Source organism: Macaca thibetana, chromosome 7, assembly GCF_024542745.1.
Source record: "Macaca thibetana thibetana isolate TM-01 chromosome 7, ASM2454274v1, whole genome shotgun sequence".
NCBI classification, from domain to species: Eukaryota; Metazoa; Chordata; class Mammalia; order Primates; family Cercopithecidae; genus Macaca; species Macaca thibetana.
The window spans coordinates 2,428,583-2,450,390 of record NC_065584.1 but is presented as its reverse complement, the minus strand read 5'-3'; the positions used below and the strand labels follow the sequence as shown (position 1 = coordinate 2,450,390).

The 21,808-nt window shown below is 51.7% G+C and overlaps 2 protein-coding genes across 2 annotated transcripts in view; one reads left to right on the top strand and one right to left on the bottom strand.

Annotated features, from left to right (window-relative positions):
- The window catches only part of PACS2 (phosphofurin acidic cluster sorting protein 2), a 421,633-nt gene that overhangs the window by 29,040 nt on the left and 370,785 nt on the right, over positions 1-21,808 (top strand). The gene's annotated exons all lie outside the window — the stretch shown is intronic.
- CDCA4 (cell division cycle associated 4) lies at positions 7,467-18,928 on the bottom strand. The gene is made up of 2 exons (XM_050797001.1): positions 18,752-18,928; positions 7,467-9,510 (listed from the first exon to the last, which is right to left on the bottom strand). The coding sequence occupies exon 2, from the start codon at positions 9,502-9,504 to the stop codon at positions 8,779-8,781; it is 726 nt and encodes a 241-aa protein (XP_050652958.1). The 5' UTR covers positions 9,505-9,510; positions 18,752-18,928; the 3' UTR covers positions 7,467-8,778.

Sequence of the window (21,808 nt, the reverse complement as noted above, 5' to 3'; positions counted from 1 at the left end):
TTTTGAGATGGAGTTTCGCTTTGTTGCCCAGGCTAGAGTGCGGTGGTGCGATCTTGACTCACTGCAGCCTCTGCCTCCCGGGTTCAAGCAATTATCTGCTTCAGCTTCCCGAGTAGCTGGGATTACAGGCACCTGCCACTATACCCGGCTAATTTTTGTATTTTTAGTAGAGACGCAATTTCACCATCTTGGCCAGACTGGTCTTGAACTCCTGACCTCGTGATCTGCCTGCCTTGGCCTCCCAAAGTGCTGGGATTACAGGCATGAGCCACCACGCCCGGCCTAAAAATAAATTATTATTTTTTTTGAGATGGAGTTTTGCTTTGTCGCCCAGGCTGGAGTGCAGTGGCGTGATCTCAACTCACTGCAGTCTCCACCTCCCGGGTTCAAGCAATTCTCTGCTTCAGCTTCCCAAGTAGCTGGGATTACAGGCACCTGCCATCACGCCTGGCTAATTTTTGTATTTTTAGTAGAGACGGGGTTTCACCATCTTGGCCAGGCTGGTCTTGAACTCCTGACCTCGTGATCCACCCACATCGGCCTCCCAAAGTGCTGGGATTACAGGCGTGAGCCACCGCGCCCGACCAAAAAAATTAATTAAAAAAAAAAAAAAAAAAAAAAAAAAAAAACAGCCACACACACAACCTGGGCAAACCTCACGACATGTAAAGCCCAGGCCCTGCAAGTGCCCATTCACAAGCAGATCAGGCCCACAAATCCTGTTGGCACGGTGGGGACGCACCTCCCCTACCTTAACCCATAGCAGCTACAGGGTGTCTTCCCGTGTAACCTGTTGCCAAGTGGACACTGACAATGCTGGCATGTTCTGGACTCTTCTATGTACCTCAATTTTTAAAAGTTAAAAAGGAAATAAAAGGGGCCGGGCGCGGTGGCTCACGCCTGTAATCCCAACACTTTGGGTGGCTGAGGCGGGCAGATCACAAGGTCAGGAGATCGAGACCACCCTGGCTAACACTGTGAAACCCTGTCTCTACTAAAAATACAAAAATTAGCCGGGCGTGGTGGCGGGCGCATGTAGTCCCAGCTATTCAGGAGGCCGAGGCATGAGAATCGCTTGAACCCAGGAGGCGGAGTTTGCAGTGGGCCGAGATCGCGCCACTGCACTCCAATCTGGGCCACAGAGTGAGACTCTGTCTCAAAAAAAAAAAAAAAAAAAAAAGAAATAAAAGACAATTTAGGGGGAAAATCAAAGACGTTTGAATATGAAGCAGGTGTTAGATGATATGAAGGAATTCTCCATAATTTTCCAGTTACAATATGGTGTAAACCAAAAAGCATCTGAGGCAGCTCTCATTCAAGTTAGGTGTTTATTTTGCCAGCTCCCAGGAAAAAGAAACACAAAACCACAGGAACGGTCTGTGATCTGTGCTTTTTCCAAAGAGCAAGATTTGGGGACTTCAATACATATATATTTTTTGAGATGGAGTCTTGCCCTGTTGCCCAGGCTGGAGTGCAGTGGCACGATCTCGGCTCACTGCAACCTCTGTCTCCCAGGTTCAAGTGATTCTCCTGCCTCAGTCTTGGGAGTAGCTGGGATTACAGGTACACGCCACCATGCCCAGATAATTTCTTGCACCTTTGGTACAGATGGGGTTTCACCATGTTGGCCAGCCTGGTCTCAAACTCCTGACCTCGTGATCTGCCTGCCTTGGCCTCCCAAAGTGCTGGGATTACAGGTGTGAGCTACTGCACCCAGCCGGGACTTCAATATTTAAAGGGGAAAGTGGAAAGAAAAAGAGGGGAGGGCAGATAAAAGGGGCAAGCAGTTCCATTCTGAGTTTTTGATCAGCGTTCACTGAATCCACGTTACAGGCGAAGGAGGGTGTAGAGCAGTCACGCAGTTGTCTCACTCAGCAAATTGTGCTTTTGTAAGATACAGCACACAAGTGCAGCTGCCTGTGGAGGCCTGTGGCCTTCTACCTGCAGCTGTTTGCTCAGAAACAAAAAGGCGGTTTCTTGAGTCAGTTTCCAGCTTAATTTTTCCCATTGGCATAGTGAATTTGGGGGTCCTGAGATTGTATTTTTTTTCACAATGGTATTGCGGTTGTGTAAGAAAACATCTTTTTTGGCTGGGCACATTTGCTCACACCTGTAATACAAGTACTTTGGGAGGTCAAAGCAAGCGGATCACCTGAGGCCAGGAGTTTGAGATAGCCAACATGGTGAAACCCCACCTCTACTAAAAATACAAAAAATTAGCTGGGCATCGTAGCAGGCACCTGTAATCCCAGGTACTTGGGAGGCTGAGGCAGGAGGACTGATTGAACCCAGGAGGCAGAGATTGCAGTGAGCTGAGATCGTGCCATTGCATTCCAGTCTGGGCAACAAGAGCGAAACTCCATCTCAATCAATCAATCAATCAATAAGTCTTAAAAAGTTTAACCCGGCCGGGTGCGGTGGCTCACGCCTGTAATCCCAGCACTTTGGGAGACTGAGGCAAGCAGATCATGAGGTCAGGAGTTTGAGACCAGCCTGGCCAACATGGTAAAACCCCATCTCTACTAATAATACAAAATTTAGCTGGGCATGGTGGCACATGCCTATAGTCCCAGCTACTCAGGAGGCTGAGGCAGGAGAATTGCTTGTACCCGGGAGGCAGAGGTTGCAGGGAGCTGAGATTGTGCCACTGCACTCCAGCCTGGGTGACGGAGGGAAACTCCGTCTCAAAAAAAAAAAAAAAAAAAGGAACTTTAACGTGTTTTTAGGGTCAAAATGTCTTTAACATCTGGGATTTGCTTTAAAATTCTTTCAGAAACTCAAAAAAAAAAAAAAAAAAAAAAAGACCAGGTGCAGTGGCTCATGCCTCTAATTCCAGCACTTTGGGAGGCCGAGGCGGGCGGATCACCTGAGGTCAGGAGTTTGAGACCAGTCTGGCCAACATGGCGAAATCCTGTCTCTACTGAAAATAAAAAATTAGCCGGGTGTGGTGGTGGGCACCTGTAACCCAAGCTACTTTGGAGGCTGAGGCAGGAGAATTGCTTGAACCTAGGAGGTAGAGGTTACAGTGAGCCAGGATTGTGCCACTGCACTCCAGCCTAGACAACAGAGTAAGACTCTGTCTCAAAGAAAAAAAAAAGATGAACAATGCTAATATCTGGTTAGCCCAGGTGGCAGGCCTGGGGCTCTGGGCTCCGGGTGTTTGCATTGTTCCAGGCAAGCCTGCCTGCTTCTGGACAGCACCTCCACCGCTGGCTGGGAGCTTTGCCTGGCTCTCCACTTGCATCCAGAAGGCGAGCATGGGGAACCAGGAGCCAAGTGTTTGGGGCAGTGGCAGGGCTTGTGGCCTCCTGGGAACCCTCCCAGTCCCCAGTGACCCTCAGCACCAGGCTGGCCAGGCCCATGGGCGGGGAAGAAAATGCACAGCCTGGGCTCCTGGCAGCCGCACGCAGTGTGACCACAGCTGAGCAGCTCTGCAGGAGTGGTGGCCCCATGGTCACAGGGACGGGATCACAAACCAGGATCCTTGAACGGGCTGGGATCTGACCACTTCCCTGGCCCTCACCCCCAGCACCCCCTCCAGCTGCACATGCACATACATGTAGTTGCACACACACATGCACACCCTCCTACACCACCCAGACAGTCCCCACAGCAGGCAGCCAGGATGGAGGGAGCACCTTTCCGCCTGTCTCACTGTGGGTCTGGCCTTGGGCTGACTTGGTACAGCCTCTGGCCAGGGTCAGGAGGCAGAGGCACCGCCCCGCCTGAGCTCTCGGAGCTGGGCAGTGCCCCTTGTTGTTCTCCTGCCCCTCAGTGGGTGGCTGGTCCTGCTGGGTGCCTGGGTCCAGCACAGCTGCCACAGGTTAGGCCACCAGCCTAGGCAGGAAGAACAGGGTGAAGATGGCAGAGCCCCTGGGAGAGCTTCCTGGGACCAGATCTTCAGCTTGTGGGCAGCAAGCACCCCACCTGGCTCTTGCCCTGCAGGCTGCCCGGCTTCATCACTGGTGGGGTCAGTGGTGGGGCAGCCCCTCCTGGTGCCCAGCACCACGGTGCCCTCTGTCCCCAGGCCTGCCCAGCTCTTTGTAGGGTCCTGGAATGCCCCTTCACTGATCCCCGTGGGAGATGAACCCACCTCTAATGAAAGTCTTGTCAACCAGATGCAGCGCACGGGCCTGGCTGTGCTGTGCCTCCGCTCCAGGAAGAGGATCCCCGGGCAGCCTGGTGGGCGGGTTCGCCTGGCATGCCGGATTTCTCCGCAGCTTGTGATAGAGGCACTTGCAGGGAGGCGCACGTGTGAGTACAGGGCACAGGAGCTTTCATCAGGCAGAGGCTGCGTGTTTGTAACAGTCCCGTCCAGGTTGCTTTATTTTGAATCTGAAATGGAGTTTTCGACTCCACTCTGGGCGTCCACCCAACAGGTGCCTGTGGACACCCACCTGCTCCCCACCATGCAACTTGCTAACCTTCAAGCGGATCAGTGTGACTACTCCCCAGTCTGATGGTCTGCAGGAATGTGGGGGCAGCAAGGTTACAGGGCCTCAGGCCAACCCAGGGATGGGGGCACAGCTTGTACATTTGGGGCTTTTTTACAGAAAGACGAGGGTGCTGAAGGGCCCCTGAAGGTCCCAAAGGTGGCAGGGCCGGGCCAGGCAGTAAGCCCGAGCCTGGTGTCTACAGGCCGACGGGAACCACTGCACAGTGGCCGTGGCCAACAGGCTGCCCAGAGCATGTCATTTTTAGGGCCTTTCCTGGACCTTCCATTCCAGCTCTCTGTAGGTTTTCCAAGCCTCTTGTTCTGGCACTGACCAAATAGTTACCCAAGACACAGGCCTTCACCTGCACCTCCAGTTCATTCAGCTAGTTCTGACAGCTTCAGGAACAATCCATGGAGCTGCTCCCAGCCTACTCTGCAAGGCCCCCCGCCCCTGCTGGCCTCCCATGCACAGTGCAGAGGCTCATTCAGGCCCAGTGCGGGAGGCAAGGAGTACAGATCTGAGAAGCAAGGGCTTATCTCCCAGGGGCAGGGCAGAGTGAAGGATGGGCCGATGAAGAGTACGCCTGCACGGGGCAGCAAGCAGCCCCAGGGGCTTAAACTGTGTCCAGCTGCAGCAGGCCTGCCGGAGCGACCGAGCAACATTTGTGACACCTCAACTGAGGGCTGCACTTGGCAGTCACATCTTCCCAGACAGGCCATCGCCAGTCCTGAGAATACTGCAAAAGCTCACCACTGAGAAATGGAGGTTACCCTCGAACCCTCAGGCATCCACACAACTCCCCTCCCTGCTTGGCTCCACTACAAACCCTGAGCGGGCATTGAGGACACAGCCATCTCCACACGGGGTATGAGAAGGAACAGCGGCCTTCCTGTGAGTAAATGCAGCAACCCAGCACACACAGCACTGCCACATGGAAAGCCTGGCTCAGGTCACAGTCAAATCCCAGTTAAGGATGTGGCTCGCTGGTTGCAGATGGAAACTTCTAGCAACCCAGAAACCAACTGTGAGAGTTCATGATGAGGGACATGATCCCACCACTCTCGGTAGACACCAATGCAACATATCAAGTGTTCGCAGCTCACCCACCCACCCATCCCAGCCGGGTTGGCCTCCCAGCCAGGCCCTTTCCGGCGGCTCTGCCAGCCTGCTCATCCAGCAACGCGGACTCCACAGGGTGAGCACAATGTCAACACTTGTTCTGCAGTTTGCTGCTGAGTCCTGCTTCCATCACTGCAGTGCCCACTTCAAAGGAGTGAACCTGGGAGAAGGCGCCTGGCCTGGCTGTGGCCCAGCAGGGATCCAGGCCCAGACGGCTGGGCTCAGCCCTGTGGAGACCCCCCTACCCTGAGGAAATCCTGCACAGGAATCTGTGGGCAGAGCAGGCAGTGTTCTCCAAGGCGCGTTGTCACCCCTGAAAGGCAGATCGGTTCCCTGGGAGGAATCTGCTATCTTCATACTGTTCCACGTCTTCAAATAAATGTGCATTACTTTTTAACCTTAGAAACTGAACTTCCGAGGCGGAAGGGGCTCTGAAGCTGTGTGCAAGGTGCACTGTACGTGAGGGGCGCCCACCACGCGTCAGGAAACGCCCCCGTGAAACTGTCAACTAAAATGCCCTCTCCCCTCAGTTCGGTCAGAAGCAGACTACAGAGAACAGTGCCAAAATTTCAGGTCACTGCGATTTGTATTTCTGTTTCTGAATAAATATTTTGTAAACAAAATTATTAAACACTTGGAAAATGTGTTCCCAATTAAAGTCAATTTGTAGCTACATACTTAAAAATACCACATACACGGCCAGGTGCGGTGGCTCACGCCTATATTCCCAGCACTTTGGGAGGCTGAGGCAGGTGGATCACCTGAGGTCGGGAGTTCGAGACCGGCCTCACCAATATGGCGAAACCCCCATCTCTACTAAAAATACAAAAATTAGCCGGGCGTGGTGGCACCTGCCTGTAATCCTAGCTACTTGGGAGGCTGAGGCAGGAAAATCGCTTGAACCTGGGAGGCAGAGGTTGCAGCGAGCCAGATCATGCCATTGCACTCCAGCCTGGGCAACAAGAGTGAAACTCCGTCAAAAAACCAAAAATGCCTGGCGTGGTGGCTCACGCCTGTAATTGCAGCACTTTGGGAGGCTGAGACGGGCAAATCACGAGGTCAGGAGTTTGAGACCATCCTGGTCAACATGATGAAACCCCGTCTCTACTAAAAATACAAAAAATTAGTTGGGTGTAGTGGTGGGTGCCTGTAATACCAGCTACTCGGGAGGCTGACGCAGGAGAATCACTTGAACCCAGGAAGCAGAGGTTGCAGGGAGCTGAGATTGCGCCACTGCACTCCAGCCTGGACAACAAAGCGAGACTCCACCTCAAAACAAAAAACGCCACACACACAGACTAAACCTGTAGAGAAATGCTAGGAAAACAGCTGATTACTCAGCCACTGTGCACCACGGCAGAAACAAGTGGGCTTTGCTGTACAGTATCACAGGTGAACATGATGACAGTCCAGGGAATGAGGCTCCAGCTACACTTCTAGGTCATAGCAGCTGTTCTCTCCTGTCTCTGTGGTCCCCAAAGTCACATTCTCTGAGCGGTTTATAATTTTGAAGGCTACCAAAACAGGCACTACAACTACTACTAATGCTGAACAAATGATGTTTTTAAAAGATAAAAATGCTATACAGAAACAAAATAGTGCTTTAGATTTATTGCTATAAAACACATACCCTTTAAACTAGGGTCCATGAGGATTAACTTTCGACATCAGGGGACTGTCAGAGGTCGTGGACACCCCCAGCCCCAGCCAGGTGCTGAACAAGGTAAAAATAATTTGCTCTGCAACCCTGTGTGGGGGGGAATAAAAGTAACCCAGCGTCCATTTAATAATGCAGCCAAGTGAAATTCCTTTCCCCACCTTACGAAGCACCATTAGATAACACAGCCGAACCGATCCTGCAGAAAGGTCGCTGGAGGGTCAGGCCGTAACTAACGCCACATTCCCATTTTGTTTGCTGGATAATTTTTTAATAAAGTAAGGTTTACATCACTGATATTTAAGAATGGCTATATGCACAAAAGAACACACATCTTTTTGGCTAAGGGGTAAGGAAGTTAGAGAAAGCATGAAAAACAGGGAGCCTGTGGGGTGAGGCGGGGCAGGAGCGGAAGGCCGCAGGCACCCCCAGCTCACTCCCTGCCTGCGGCAGCACCCATGGCCCTACAGATCAAGGTGCCATGAATGACAACAAGGATTCAGATCTCTTTCATTCTAGACTTCAACCTAGCCTTAACCTTTTGTTTCAGCACCAATCTAACAGAGCAGTGCAGGCATTTCTCATCCAGCAGCAATGCTGTTTCCTCACCCAGGGCGGGTGCCTGGGCTGACCCTGACGGGAGCCTCCAGAAACACTGCCTTAAGAAGGCACCACCGAGGGGCTCTGAGGTCCCTGAAGACCAACTGGTGCCCGTGATCTCCAAACAGACAAATATTTGACCTTTGTCTTCAATGACATTTACATATAAATAGACATAAATAAAATCCTCCATAATTTACACTTAAGTCTAGGAAGATGTGGCTCCCACAGATTTTCTAACGACAAAAAAAGTGTAGCTGTGTGCGGTTCTTGATTTTCACCCAGGTCTCACTGTAGCACAGAACATAATGAAGTATCATCACACACACATTTAAAGTAAAACATGATACATTCACACTGTTGACTCAGACTGTAGTGATGCTCACTGCAAAAAAAAAAAAAAAAAAAAAAAAGCCCTTATTTAAACCTTAAAAAAACGAAACACACCAACTGCAATTGTTTAGGCTATAAAAGTTCTAATGTAGCAGCAAAGGATGTTTATAGAAAAAATATACTTTTAAGAAAATAGCTGAAAAAATCTAAAGAGATAAGGTATAAAAAGTTTAAAAAATATATCTTAAGACAAAATACTGCCCAAAACATATAAAACTGAATTGTAAAAATTCACCTATCTAAATGTAAAGGAGGTTGATGCAGCTGTGGCCTGCCGTCCTCTACAGTGGGGGACACAAAGAGACACAAAAGTCCCAGGGCTGTGGGGACATGAGAACTGGCCCAGAGACAGAAGCCTTCCAGAACAGCCTCTGCCTGGCCCTCCACAGGGGGGAAGTAAGTGGGATGGGCCTGGGGCTGCAGACCCCACTGGTAATGGGCTGTTCTGGGATTTCTCAGAATCAGCAGACAGGGCAGCAAGGCTGGGCCGCTGGCGGCAGGCGCACCCTCCGTGGGAGCCAGTGCTCACGTGTCCATGCGTCAGAGGCGGCTGTGAGCGCTCAGGGATCCTGCTCAGGTCTCCACCAGGATCTCCACTACGTGGTCCAGCTCGCCCAGGTCAGACTTGCAGCTGGCGCTAGGGCCCGGGGTGGCTGGAGCCAAGCCCTCGAGCCCTTCACAGGGGCCTGGCCTGGCGCCCCCCATCATGCCTGTCAGTACTGTGTCCAGGTCGTAGTAGGGACTGTCCACATCTGAGAACAGCTCTTCCATGCAGCTGGGGTTTTTAGTCTCCAGCGTTTCAAATATCTGATCAAGTGACTTGTGAAAGCTTCCTCTGTTTTCTCGAGGGCCATCCATCTCCCAGACGCTGCTCTGCGGGTGCCTTGGTGCCTGCGCTGAGGTAACTGGGCAAAGGTCAGAAACTGGGCCCTGTGTGTGGCCATCTCCCAACCCAGGGGCAGGACATGCCCCCTCCTGCTCCCACGCTGCACGGCACAGGATCTCCGTGGAGACCAAGCGGTCGAGTGGCGCCCGCCCTGCAGCCTGGGGTGCCACTGCGCGCCACGTCCCATCCTGCGTCATCTCCTCTTGGATCTGCCGGACCGTGTTGGCAATGAGGACTGAGCGGCACAGATTGGGCTCCACAAGCATGTGGCAAAGCTGCAGCTTCACCAGAGACATGTCCAGGAGCGACTGCCGCTGTAGGCTGTACGAGGACACGGTCTTCAAGCCGGCCAGGGCTCCCTCCACGTCTTCCTCGTGGCCAACACATTTCCTCTTCAGTCCTCGTGCAAACATTGTGTCCTGCAGAAACCAAGGAAGATACCACTTAGCACACAGCAGACTCTCTAGCAGACAACGCCCCTTGGATTCCGTCTGACTGCCCTGACTGTACACAAGGAGCAGTCACTCTGTAACAGGCAGGGAGGTCAGAGCTGAGATGTGGAGCCCAGTGGGAGACCCCCTCAGATCAGCTGCCATCCTGTCTAATCCAGGCAGAGTCACGTTGTGAGAAACAACAAACCTCTAAACTGTACCACAGCAGTGATCTCCAGCAAAAAAAGGTAAATGAACTAAAAGTAGGAGAAATATATAAGAGAAATATAAGTGTTTGACAGCTTGGCTGAAAATCTGTATCAAAAAATCAAATTGTAGTGCATACAAAAGAGACCCTGGGGTAACATGAGATGAATGTGAACCATGCCAGCCTGCAGAGGGCGCAGGGCTGGGGACAGGGCCGGGCGCACACACCTACCATTCCAACTTCCCTCAGGATCCTGCCTGGGACAAAGTCACTTCTGTGTTCAGAGGGTTAGTGCCTTCCCCCTCAATACTTTCACTAAAAGCCTCTATATGTCGCAGACAGCCATGCTGGAAAGCTGTGCCACCAGGAACGTGCAGGGGAAGGACTGCAGGGCTGTATGCTCTTCCCATGCAGCGAGTGGGCTGTGTTTCGTGCACAATTCTCCAAGGGACACAGGGTCCCCTGGCAGAGCCCATGTGGCCCTGGGCAGCCCCTTGTTCCCACACCCACCCATGCTGCGTGCCTTAGGGATCACACCCATTCCTTGGCTCCCCCCACCCGCCCCCACCAGTTCATTTCTCCCAAGGTGCAGAGGCTCTGCCTGGCTGCTTTCTACTTGACATCTCTCAGGGTCAATGCCCTCCACTGGAGAGCTCTTGACGAGTTGGCACAACCATGGCTTCAGGGGCCACCTCCTCCCTCTCATCCCAACTCCTTTCTCTTCAAAGGAACCAAAACATGGCAAGGTGTGTGTTGGGGGGGGCGGGGGGAAGGGGGGTTCCCCACCAGTGTGTTGTGGCAGCCCACAGCTGGCCAAGGCAGCATTTCTCAGCGTGTGTCTCAGCAATGGCGCTGCTGGTTGAAGATGCAGATTCCTGGACTTTACCCCAGACCTGGGCAACTCCAGGCTGGTACCTGAGGCTCAGCCTTGCTGAGCAGGCTCTACTCAGACGCACAGCACAGATGCACTAGATGGACATCGGCCATGTCTACTCTTAGAAATACAAGTCTGTGCAAATTTTTTTTTTTTTTTAACTGATTCTAAATTGGGATATCTCTGGGGCATTAAAGGCAGAGCAGAGAAGAGGGTGGGCTCTGGCTTTTGACAGGTGCCATTCTGAGCCAGTGCCGCCTGTGGGGAGCTGGGAGGATGACAGCTGGCTCAGGGCCACACTGGCCGGCAGAGTCTGACAGGACAAGCATCTCACACATGATTAAGTTTATCTCTTCTCATGCTTGTGATGTAGTGAAATATTATTTCAAATCAAGTTATGCATAAATAGGGTTACAATCTTTTGAATATGCAAACTTTGGAACTTCTTTTTCTCTTAGTCAATCTGATGGCTCCCTGTGACCAGGGTATACCCAGGTTGCTTTTGGAAAGCTGGGGTATGGGAGGCATATGCTGTCTCTGCTCGGGGTCTAGAGACCAAGGATGGGAGGTTTTGCAGTGCGGGAGAACTGGCTGCCAACCATACCCCTTCCCAGGAGCCCCTCTGGAGGCTCCCACCTGCTGGTCCTACCTTGAATAAACAGAAGAAAGTTTCCCCTGTTCTCTGAATTTCCTTTCAGTGTCATAGATCTCAATTGCCTGTGCATTTAACACACCTAAATGTTTTAAAACTAAGTGACGTCTTGGGCATTTATCCGAGAGAAATAAACCAATGTTCATGCAAAAACATGTTCCAGAATGTCCATAGCAGCTTTATTTGTAATAACTCCAAACCAGAAACAAGGAAAACGTCCCTTTCACCTGGGCATGGTGACACACACTCTGCTCCATTTATGCCACCAGATCCTACTCTGCAATAGAAAGGAATGAACTGTTGATACACACAACGGATCCTTCCACAAGGGAATTATGCTGAGGGAGAAAAGCCAACCTCAGAGGGGTGCCTGCTGTGCGATCCCATTTATGCCACACTGCAGTGCTGACCCAGAGCTGAGGGGTGGCATGGCTAGAAAAGGACCTGTGCAGGGAGATCTCGGGGGTGAGGGCCCTTCTGCTCCTGGGCTGTGGGGGTGGTTCCACTCTGACTGCACAGCACGGGACACACGCACATGGGCCTGCAGCAGCCATGTGATCCCATGGACCTGGGGCCTGGCTGTGCATCCTATGAGAATGCCAACCCTGGGGAGCAGAGGAAGGGCACACAGGACCTCCTGAACACTGCTCTGCGACCTCCCCTGGTTCTACAATTATTTCAAAATTAAAACTAAAATAAAACTTACATAACCCTAGCTTATTTCCCCTACAACACCAATTTCCTCAGCAGCATGCAAGTGTCACCACAGGCACAACCCTCGGGCTGTGCACCACCTCTCACACCTGCATACACCAGCTTCTCAACTAACTCTACATGAAGGACACTTTACCACCAAAACACATTTAAACATTTCAACTACTTCTGGTAAATATTCAAGTTCTTTGTGTCAGCCACAAATTTAACTTTTCAGAGGTTTTCATCCCAATCCACTGAGAGTGCAGTGGTGCCATCTCAGCTCACTGCAACCTCCACCTCCCGGGTTCAAGCAATTCTCCTGCCTCAACTTCCCAAGTAGCTAGGATTATAAGATGTGCACCACCACGCCCAGCTAATTTTGCATTTTAATAGAGACGGGGTTTCACCATGTTGGCGAGGCTGGTCTCGAACTCCTGACCTCAAGTGATTCGCCCACCTCAGCCTCCCAAAGTGCTGGGATTACAGGCATGAGCCATCACACCCAGCCACATTGTTTAAATCACTGGCTTAAAATTGCTAAGTATATTGAGAATTAACATAAGGCTATGTCAAACTACAAAAGACACCCTGTGTTGAGGAAAAGATGAAGTGCCACGGGTTCCTCTGTGGGAAGTCACTATACCTTTTGGGTTTTTAGTTTCTCTTTCAACCCTATCTCAATCCCAAGCCTGCATAACAATGGATTAATTTAAGACCCAAACCAAATCCTCTTGAACAGCATACATTCAGCCCAAGTTTACAGACAGAAGAACCCCTGGCTGCCTCCCTTGACTCTGGACACCCAGCAGCACAACCCCCATAATGTAGGGTCTACAGGAGGTCAGCAAGGCTGACCAGGACAATGAGGGCAACTCACAGAAGGAACGAGAATACCAATGGGACAGACCAAGAAGACCCACAACCACACTGGCAACCAGCTCAGGAAGCTGGCCCAAGCTCCTAGTATCCTCTGGGTCCCACTTTCCTTTCCTGAGTCCTTAGAAACGCCAGGTCATGAACCTCCCATTGGGGATCTTAAGAGGATGAATTAAGTGCTTGGCCTGGTGCTGTCAGCAGTCCTAAGGGCAGCACTAGGAATCTGTGACCATCGGAAATCACCCTAACATCTGCTCTGAGCGAGGGAATACACCAACAAACAATGGCGGAACCACGCACAGAAGCAGAACTATCAGCCGTAATCTGCGGCAAGTGGTCCGAAAGCAGCCCTTTACCTTCAGTAACCAGCCAGGAAGCCGGGTTGCCCTCGTCATTCTTGCAGGAAGCCTGGCTGCTTTCTCTAGGAAGCTAAACAGTCATTTCCACAGCAAGCAGCCCAAAATGGCCAGGACATGATTAGCTGACAACCTCTCCAGTTTTTGTCCCTGCTTCCAATTTAGGACCGACCAGAGAAAGCCAAATGTGTTCTAAGCCATCTCATAGGAGCCCCACTTCTTTCTGTTGTTGTTGTGTCACCCAGGCTGGAGTGCAGTGGCATGGTCTCAGCTCACTGCAACCTCCACCTCCCAGGTTCAAGGGATTCTCCTGCCTCAGCCTCCCGAATAGCTGGGATTACAAGCGTGTACCACCAGGCCTGGCTAATTTTTGTATTTTCAGTAGAGACGGGGTTTTTACCATGTTGGCCAGGCTGGTCTCAAACTCCTGACCTTGGGTGATCCACTCACCTTGGCCTCCCAAAGTGCTGGGATTATAAGTGTGAGCCACTGTGCCAGGCCAGGAACCCCACTTGTAACCAGCCACCCCAGTCCCCCAAGTCAGCAGCCTCCATCAGCCATCCCTGAGCTTCCCTGGTTTCCACTATAAAGCTCTCCTGTTCCCTCGCCTGCCTATGAGTTTCTGCCAATCACAAGGGAGAAGGGCCGCACCCTTGCTAGGGTAAGCTCTGGATAAACAGCCTCTGCCTGTTCTCACCTGGTTGCTTATTTCCACAGCTCACTGTAGACAATCTGGAAGAGTATCAAAAACCACAAAACAAATTTCCTCTCAGGATCCTATCCACTCAGAAAAAAAGTCACCACCTGGGTTCTTCCTTTCCTGGGTTCCTCCTTTCCAGCTGTTTCTCCCGGCACTTTCCTCTCTGCATAAGGGAGGGAAGTTTCATACTACTGACAATTTTCCCAATCACAAATGATACCAGTTTCTAACTTTAGGTGCTTTGGTATTTCTAGCATTTGGCTTCCTCAGCCTCGACTCTACTTACTAGGGTGAGGTGCAGGTACATTTTTAAGACGCTTGACAAACATCAAACTGCATCCTAAGAAGGTGGAACAATCCATCAACCTTCCCCTGCACTAATTTCTGCACACTTGCTGGTAAAGCTTCCTCTTGCTTTTCCAAGTCTCTGAGCCCCACAGCTAAGCATTCCTTCCCTCCTCCACTAAGCTCCACCTCTGTGTTCCTATCCTGTTCCACAGCTGCTCTCTGCCAGGGCCAGACACCCTGGCCTCCCTGTGTAGGTCCTTTTCTGGCCATGCCACCCTTCAGCTCTGGGTCAGAACAACAATGTGGCATAAATGGGATCCCACAGCAAGCATCCTTCTGCGGTTGGCTTTTCTCCCTCAGCATAATTCTCTTGAGATCCTTGCAAACTGTCTTGTGTGTCAACAGTTCACAACAGAGTATGATTTGGAGGCACAGACGGAGCCCAGCGTCACCGCACCCCAGTTGAAGGGGACTTTTTCCTTGTTTCCAGTTTGGAGTTATTACACATAAAGCTACTAAGGACACTCTAAAACATGTTTTTGCATGAACATTGGTTTTTCATTTCTCTTGGAAAAATGCCCAAGAAATAACCGTTTTATAAAATTTAGGAGTGTTAAATGCACAGTCAGTGAGATCTATCACACTGAAAGGAAATTCAGAAAACAGGGAACATTTTTTTCTGTCTATTCAAGGGCAGGACCAGCAGGTGTGAGCCTCCAGAGAGGCTCCTGGGGAGGGGTGGCGGTCCTTGGCCTACTTTCATCTCTCTCAGTTGTAAGCATTCTTTTTTTTTTTTTTTTTTTAAAGACGGAGTCTCACTCTGTCGCCTGGGCTGGAGTGCAGTGGTGCCATCTCAGCTCACTGCAACCTCCACCTCCCGGGTTCAAGCAATTCTCCTGCCTCAACTTCCCAAGTAGCTAGGATTATAAGGTGTGCACCACCACGCCCAGCTAATTTTGCATTTTAATAGAGACGGGGTTTCGCCATGTTGGCCAGGCTGGTCTCGAACTCCTGACCTCAAGTGATTCGCCCACCTCAGCCTCCCAAAGTGCTGGGATTACAGGCATGAGCCATCACACCCAGCCACAAGCATTCTTTTAAGACTTAAACAGGCCGGGCACAGTGGCTCACGCCTGTAATCTCAGCACTTTGGGAGGCTAAGGTGGGCAGATCACAAGATCAGTAGATTGAGACCATCCTGGTCAACACGATGAAACCCTGTCTCTACTAAAAATACAAAAAAGTAGCTGGGTGGGGTGGCACATGCCTGTAGTCCCAGCTACTCGGGAGGCTGAGGCAGGAGAATCGCTTGAACCCGGAAGGCGGAGGTTGCAGTGAGCAGAGATCGCGCCACTGCACTCCAGCCTGGGCGACAGAGTGAGACTCCATCTCAAAAAAAAAAAAACACTTAAAATAAGTTGAATGCACACGATCTGGCGTATTCTGACAAAGGAATGCAACTCAGCAACAAACCTCAATGATTTATGCAACATGGATAAATTTCAAAACATTATGCTGAATAAAAGCAGCAAGACACACACAAAAATATGTACTGTAGGATTCTATTGATCCGAACCTTCAGGACAGGCAAAGTTAATGGAAGTTGTGAAAACACAGAAGGGTAGCCACCATCCGGGTGGGAAATGCTACAAGGGGCCAGAGGGAATCCTCCAGAATGATGGAGATTCTCTCGCCCCTTGTAGCACTTGCGTAACCCAGGGACCTGCGTAGATGTGCCTGGGTTATACAAGTCCTACAAGGGACGAGAGAGAATCTCCATCATCCTCCACTGCATCTCATCCCATCCACAGATCCCATTCTGGTACCATGAGAATATTCCTGTTCAGTCACTTCAAATCATTGCTGTCCAATGTTCCAAATCTCCAGCAGCTAATTCTGTGTTGTACCCAATATTTTAAAATGCTAACAAGTTTATTACTATTAATACAAAAAGGAGTAAAGCTCACAGGTGTTTTTTACAGTCGTGTGACCCCTAAGAGCTGTCACCCACAACGTGCGTTCAGGGGTGAAGAGGATAAGGTTGGGCCCGGAGAAGCTGGCCTGTGAGGATCACCCTGAATTGGGCCATATCTGTGTTTGGGACAAAGTCACCAAGAGCATCATCTTGACCAGCCCTGAGGGATGCCTGGGCTGGGCCCAGCTCCCTGAGGGCCTCCAGTGTGACTCTGGCCTGAGGCTGCTTAACTCCTTCTAATATGGAAGGAAGGGCCCTATACCATACGGGCGGGGCTGTGGAGCCTAGCTCCCTGCTCAATTTTTTTTTTTTTAAGAAGGAGTCTCATTCTGTCCCCCAGGCTGGAGTGCAGTGATGCAATCTCAGTTCACTGCAACCTCCACCTCCCAGGTTCAAGCGATTCTCCTGCCTCAGCCTCCTGAGTAGCTGGGACTACAGGCACGTGGCACCACACCTGGCTAATTTTTGTATTTTTTGCAGAGACGGGGTTTCACCATGTTGTCCAGGCTGATCTCCAACTCCTGACCTCAGGCAATCCGACCACCTCAGCCTCCCAAAGTGTTGGATTACAGGTGTGAGCCACCATGCCTGACCCCCTGCTCAGTTTTGAAGCTCCTTCTACACATCTAGTTAAATGCCTAAAATCCCACCAACTCCACAGGGTGTCAACAGGACAGCCAAGGCGTTCACCCCTCAGTCAACTCCCAGCACCGTCCTTAGGCTTCTAAACCAAGCATCAACCAGAAAGAGAAAAACCAAGAGGGTCAGACAGACTGAGGATATGTCTGACATGGCAGGTGGAACAGCCTACAGGCCACTAGGGACAGAGTAAACTAAGCCCACGGAGGCAGAGGCCCGCAGAGAGCAGCCCCGCAGTGCTACTCAGGCAAGCAGAGTACACCTGAGGGACCGGCCCTTCACTACAGCAGCAGCCGCCACACCTTCGTGGCTGAGCAATCCCATGAGGCTGGCTGAAAATGCAGATTCCCAGATTCTGACCAATAGGGCTGGGACTGCTGGGGACAGACTCAACTCTGACCTAACCTGTCACCTTCACAGCTGGACTTGCAGCCACTTCGAAGTTTCGGGTTAAGCAAATTATCAACAATTTCCATTTCTCACACATCAGATAAGCTTTGAAATACTCTATCAGAAAAACAGGAAGAGGAGAAGCAAGGTCTTCAGTCTTGAGATCTACTGAGTGGGAGCTCCACCTTCCACTACAGTCTGCTGGAGGCTGTTCCTGAACAATTACTGATACGTTAATTTCAGGGGGTTTGTTTTTTGTTTTTTTTTTTTGAGACGGAGTCTTGCTCTGTCGTCCAGGCTGGAGAACCTCCGCCTTCCGGGTTCAAGTGATTCTTCTGCCTCAGCCTCCCGTGTAGCTAGGATTACGATTACAGGCATGCGCCATCACGCCCAGCTAATTTTTGTATTTTTAGTAGAGACGGGGTTTCACCATGTTGGCCAGTTGGTCTCGAACTGGGGACCTCAGGTGATCCACCCGCCTAGGCCTCCTCCCAAAGTGCTGGGAAGTGTGAGCTACCGCGCCCAGCTAATTTCAGGTACTTTTGTTACTTGGAACGATACACCTTCCTTTCCCTGAAAACATGTTCCAATGGCAAGTTGAGGGAAACTTCCTGGCCCCTTTTCTAAGATAAAGCCTACCACTCTTCCTAGAAAAAGGGTGTAACTCACTTTGTGTTGATTTCCACCCTAATTATAAAACATGGTGACACTTGAAAATAGAGTGGTTGTACGTAGAAAGTTTATAAAACCTAAGTTTTGGGAACAGGCGATGTTTTTCTGTGGCTCACTTTGAGAGAACGGTTATCTGGGTCCTGCCGTCTCGTGAGTCCCACACGAAGGCCACAGGAGAGGCGAGGCAGCGGAGACCCTCTATTCCAGCAAGCTGTAGGAGCCTTTGTCACGACGATCCTGTTTACTGGACGAGAAGCGTTTGAAAACGCGCAGGGAAGCTTGCCTCTGACTTCTGCAAATGTCTCGGGGACTCTTCCTAATCCCACCTCGGAACGCCGGAGGAGCCCAGGAAAGACGGCGCTGGCCGACCCGCCCGGGGTCTGGGCCTCCTCCCACATCCTCGGCCCTCTCCGCGGCCGGGATCCAATTGAGGGGGCTGCAGCGCGCCCTGGCCCGGTTAGTGAGGTCGGCCGGGGGCAGGGCGGGGGCGGCCGTGGCGGGGCGCGCCCGGCGTTCCCTCCGCGGCAACTAGAGCCGAGGTACAGGAAACGCCGCTGCGTACCCCAGCCGGGCCCTCGGGAAGTCGCTCCCGTGTGGGGCCGCCCGGAGGCCTCGACGAAGCCCCAGCTCCGCAATCCGCATGGAACGCAGACGGCGGCCCGGGCCCCTCTGGTCCCCGGGCCCCCTCAGCAGCGGCCACCCCGCGGTGGAACCAGCGCCCAGGAGGGCGGCGAGGGCGCCCGCGGCAGCCCCAGCGGGAACCCTGAGCGCCGCCTCCGCCCCGGACCCAAGCCAGCGCCAGGAGCCACAGACTCCGCGCACCGCCCCCGGGCTCCTCCGCGCCCGGCAGCACAAACGCGCGCGCCGCCGTAGACGCCCTCGCGGTCAGCCAGACCCGCTCACCTGACCCGCGAGGCCGCCCGCCGGCTCCTCTGCTCAGCCGCCGCCACCGCCGCCGCCACCAGCTTCCCGCCGCTGAGGGAGGAGCGCCCGCCGGCGCGGGGCGGGGCGTGCGACCGCCACTCAGCGTCCACAAAGGGTCGACGCTGCGCCCTCCGCGCGCCGTGCCCACTGATTGGCCACTCACGGACCGGGGGCGGGGCCTCTTGTTCAAACCCGCGCGGGCGGGGCATCTGCGGCGCGTGTTCCCGCGCTGCGGCGACGGCCGTTGGGGCTCGCGCGCGCCCTCGGTCGCCCCGCCCCCGCCTCCGCCTCCGCGCCGGGCCCCGCGACGCCCACGCCCCGCCGGCTCCCAGGTCTCCCCGCGCCCAATCCGGCCCCGCCCAGCCCCGCCGGCTCGCAGGTCTCCGCACGTCTGGTCCTAAACTGAATGCGCCTGCGCTGGGGGCCCACGTGGTGCCCTCGGGAGGGCGTGGCGGGGCAGCCTGGTAGGGGCTGATCCTCTCTCGCTTCTGCCTAGGTTAACTTCTCTGCCGAGGGATCCGTGCCGGGGTGGGGAGGAGCCGGGAACGGCAGTTCCCTGGCGGCTTGGGCTCCGAAGTCTATCCCAGCCTCTCCAGAAACCGCGGTTATCTCTAGAGGCTTCCCAGGTTTACACGTAAGAAATGTAACGTGAAAGTAGAAAGCAGGGAAACACGTGTTTTAAATCTCTTAGTGGAAAAGGTTTTAAATAGGATACAAGAGTCTAATATTCTTTGAACGCCTGCAGCAGGCCCGGCAGGCGTGGCTGCAGCTGAGAACCCTGTGCTGGTGGTGGGGGAATCCTCAGCTGAATCCGCAGATGCGGATGCGCCAAGGTCAGTGGTTAATGCTGAAATGCTGTCGGAAAAAGCTGGGAGTGACGTTGGGGCGCTGCTCACATAGGTCTCTAGGATAAGGGGCGTCTTAAAGCACCAAAAGGAAGAGTGGAAGAGAATTCCAGGAGAGGAATGGCTAGGACAAAGCCCGAGGCAGGGGCAGGAAGAAGTCTCAGTGCAGTGAAAAAGAACCCTGTGATCTCGTGGGAAAGTTTAAATGTGAGAGGTGGAGTGATTTTGAGGCTGTTCTCTGAGTGGGATGGAGACTACTGGGACGGTCAGCAGAGAAGGAACTGGGATCTGAATTATGCTTGAAAAGAATCACTGTTCTTATTTAAAAAAAAAAACAAAACGGGTTTATTTCGCCCATGCTGGAGGACAGTGGCGTGATAATGGCTCACTGTATCCTCGAACTCTTGTGCTCAAGTGATCCTCACGCCTCAGCTTCCCACGTAGCTGGGACTACAGAAGTGTGCCACCACACCAAGCTAACCTTTTTTTTTTTTTTTTTTTTTGGTAATTTTGTATAGACAGAGTATTGCCTTGTTACACAGGCTGGGCTCCAACTCCTGGCTCCAACTACCTTGGCCTCCCCAAGTTCTGGGATTACAGGCATGAGTCACTACAACCACCAAGAATCACTGTTGGTAGAAGATTTGGAGGAGGCGGCAGGAAGGCTGGAAGTAGAAAATCCTATTAGGTTATTTTCCAGGTAAAAGAAAATGGGACTTGACAAAGGTGACTACCTGAGACTTTAAAGTTTATGCATATCAAAGTGAAAAGACTAATGGGGAAAAAAGCTTTTCCTGGCTGTATCCCACATAAAGGTTAAATTCCTTAATATACAGATATTCTGCAAATGAAATCTAGATCACCAAAGAAAAGTGGTTTGGACATGGTGGCACCCACCTGTAATCCCAGCTACTCAGGAGGCTGGGGTGAGAGAATCCCTTGAACCCAGGAGTTGGAGGCTGCAGTGACCTATGATTGCACCACTGCACTCCAGCCTGGGCAGACAAGAGCAGTGGAAATTAAAGCTGTGCTGGAGTGCCGTTTGCCACAGGTCAAATTGGCAAAGATCTAAAAATAATGTCTGGAGTAAGATAATATCTTCCAGAGCATATTAGTCTATTCTCAGGCTGCTAATAAAGACATACCCGAGGCTGGGTAATTTATAAAGAAAAAGAGGTTTAATGGACTCACAATCATGGCTGAAGACCTAGGAAAAGCAAAGGGACGTCTCACATGGCGGCAGGCAAGAAAGTCTGTGCAGGGATCTCCCCTTTATGAAACCATCAGATCTCAGGAAACGTATTCACTATCCAGAGAACAGAACAGGAAAGATCTGCCCCATGATTCAGTTACCTCCCGCCAGGTCCCTCCCATGACATGGGAGTTATAGGAGCTACAATTCAAGATGAGATTTGGTGTGATATTTCGACATATATATACAAAGTATAATGATCCATCAAGGTAGATAGCGTATCCATCACCTCAAACATCATTTCTTTGTGTTGGGAACATTCAAAATCCTCTCCTCTACCTATTAGAAAATATGCAGTAAGTTACCGTTAACTGTAGTCATAAAATATTAACAGGCTTGCTAGGACATAGGACCAGAAAAAGAAAACATAGAAGCCGTCTATGGTTACACCAGGATTGGAGTCATATTTTTCAGTAACACTAATGTATTCAGGAAAATTGATGACAAGGAGAACTAGAATCCATTAAAAAAAAGACTCAAAGGCCGGGTGCGGTGGCTCACGCCTGTAATCCCAGCACTTTAAGAGGCTGAGGTGGGCGGATCACAAGGTCAGGAGATCGAGACCACGGTGAAACCCCGTCTCTACTAAAAATATAAAAAAAAAATTAGCCGGGCACAGTGGTGGCCGACTGTAGTCCCAGCTACTCAGGAGGCTGAGGCAGGAGAATGGCGTGAACCCGGGAGGCGGAGTTTGCAGTGAACTGAGATGGCGCCACTGCACTCCAACCTGGGCGACAGAGCAAGACTCTGTCTCAAAAAAAAAAAAAAGACTCAAATTGAAGCAGCAGCATCAGTCTTACACAGAGTCTTCCGGGTGATAAAGGGGAACTCTTCTTACCAATTTGTTCTACAGGGCTAACAAATTTGATACTAAAACTCGAAAGGGACGTGATGAGAGAAAACACACAGGCTATTCTCTCTCATGAACACAGTTCAAAA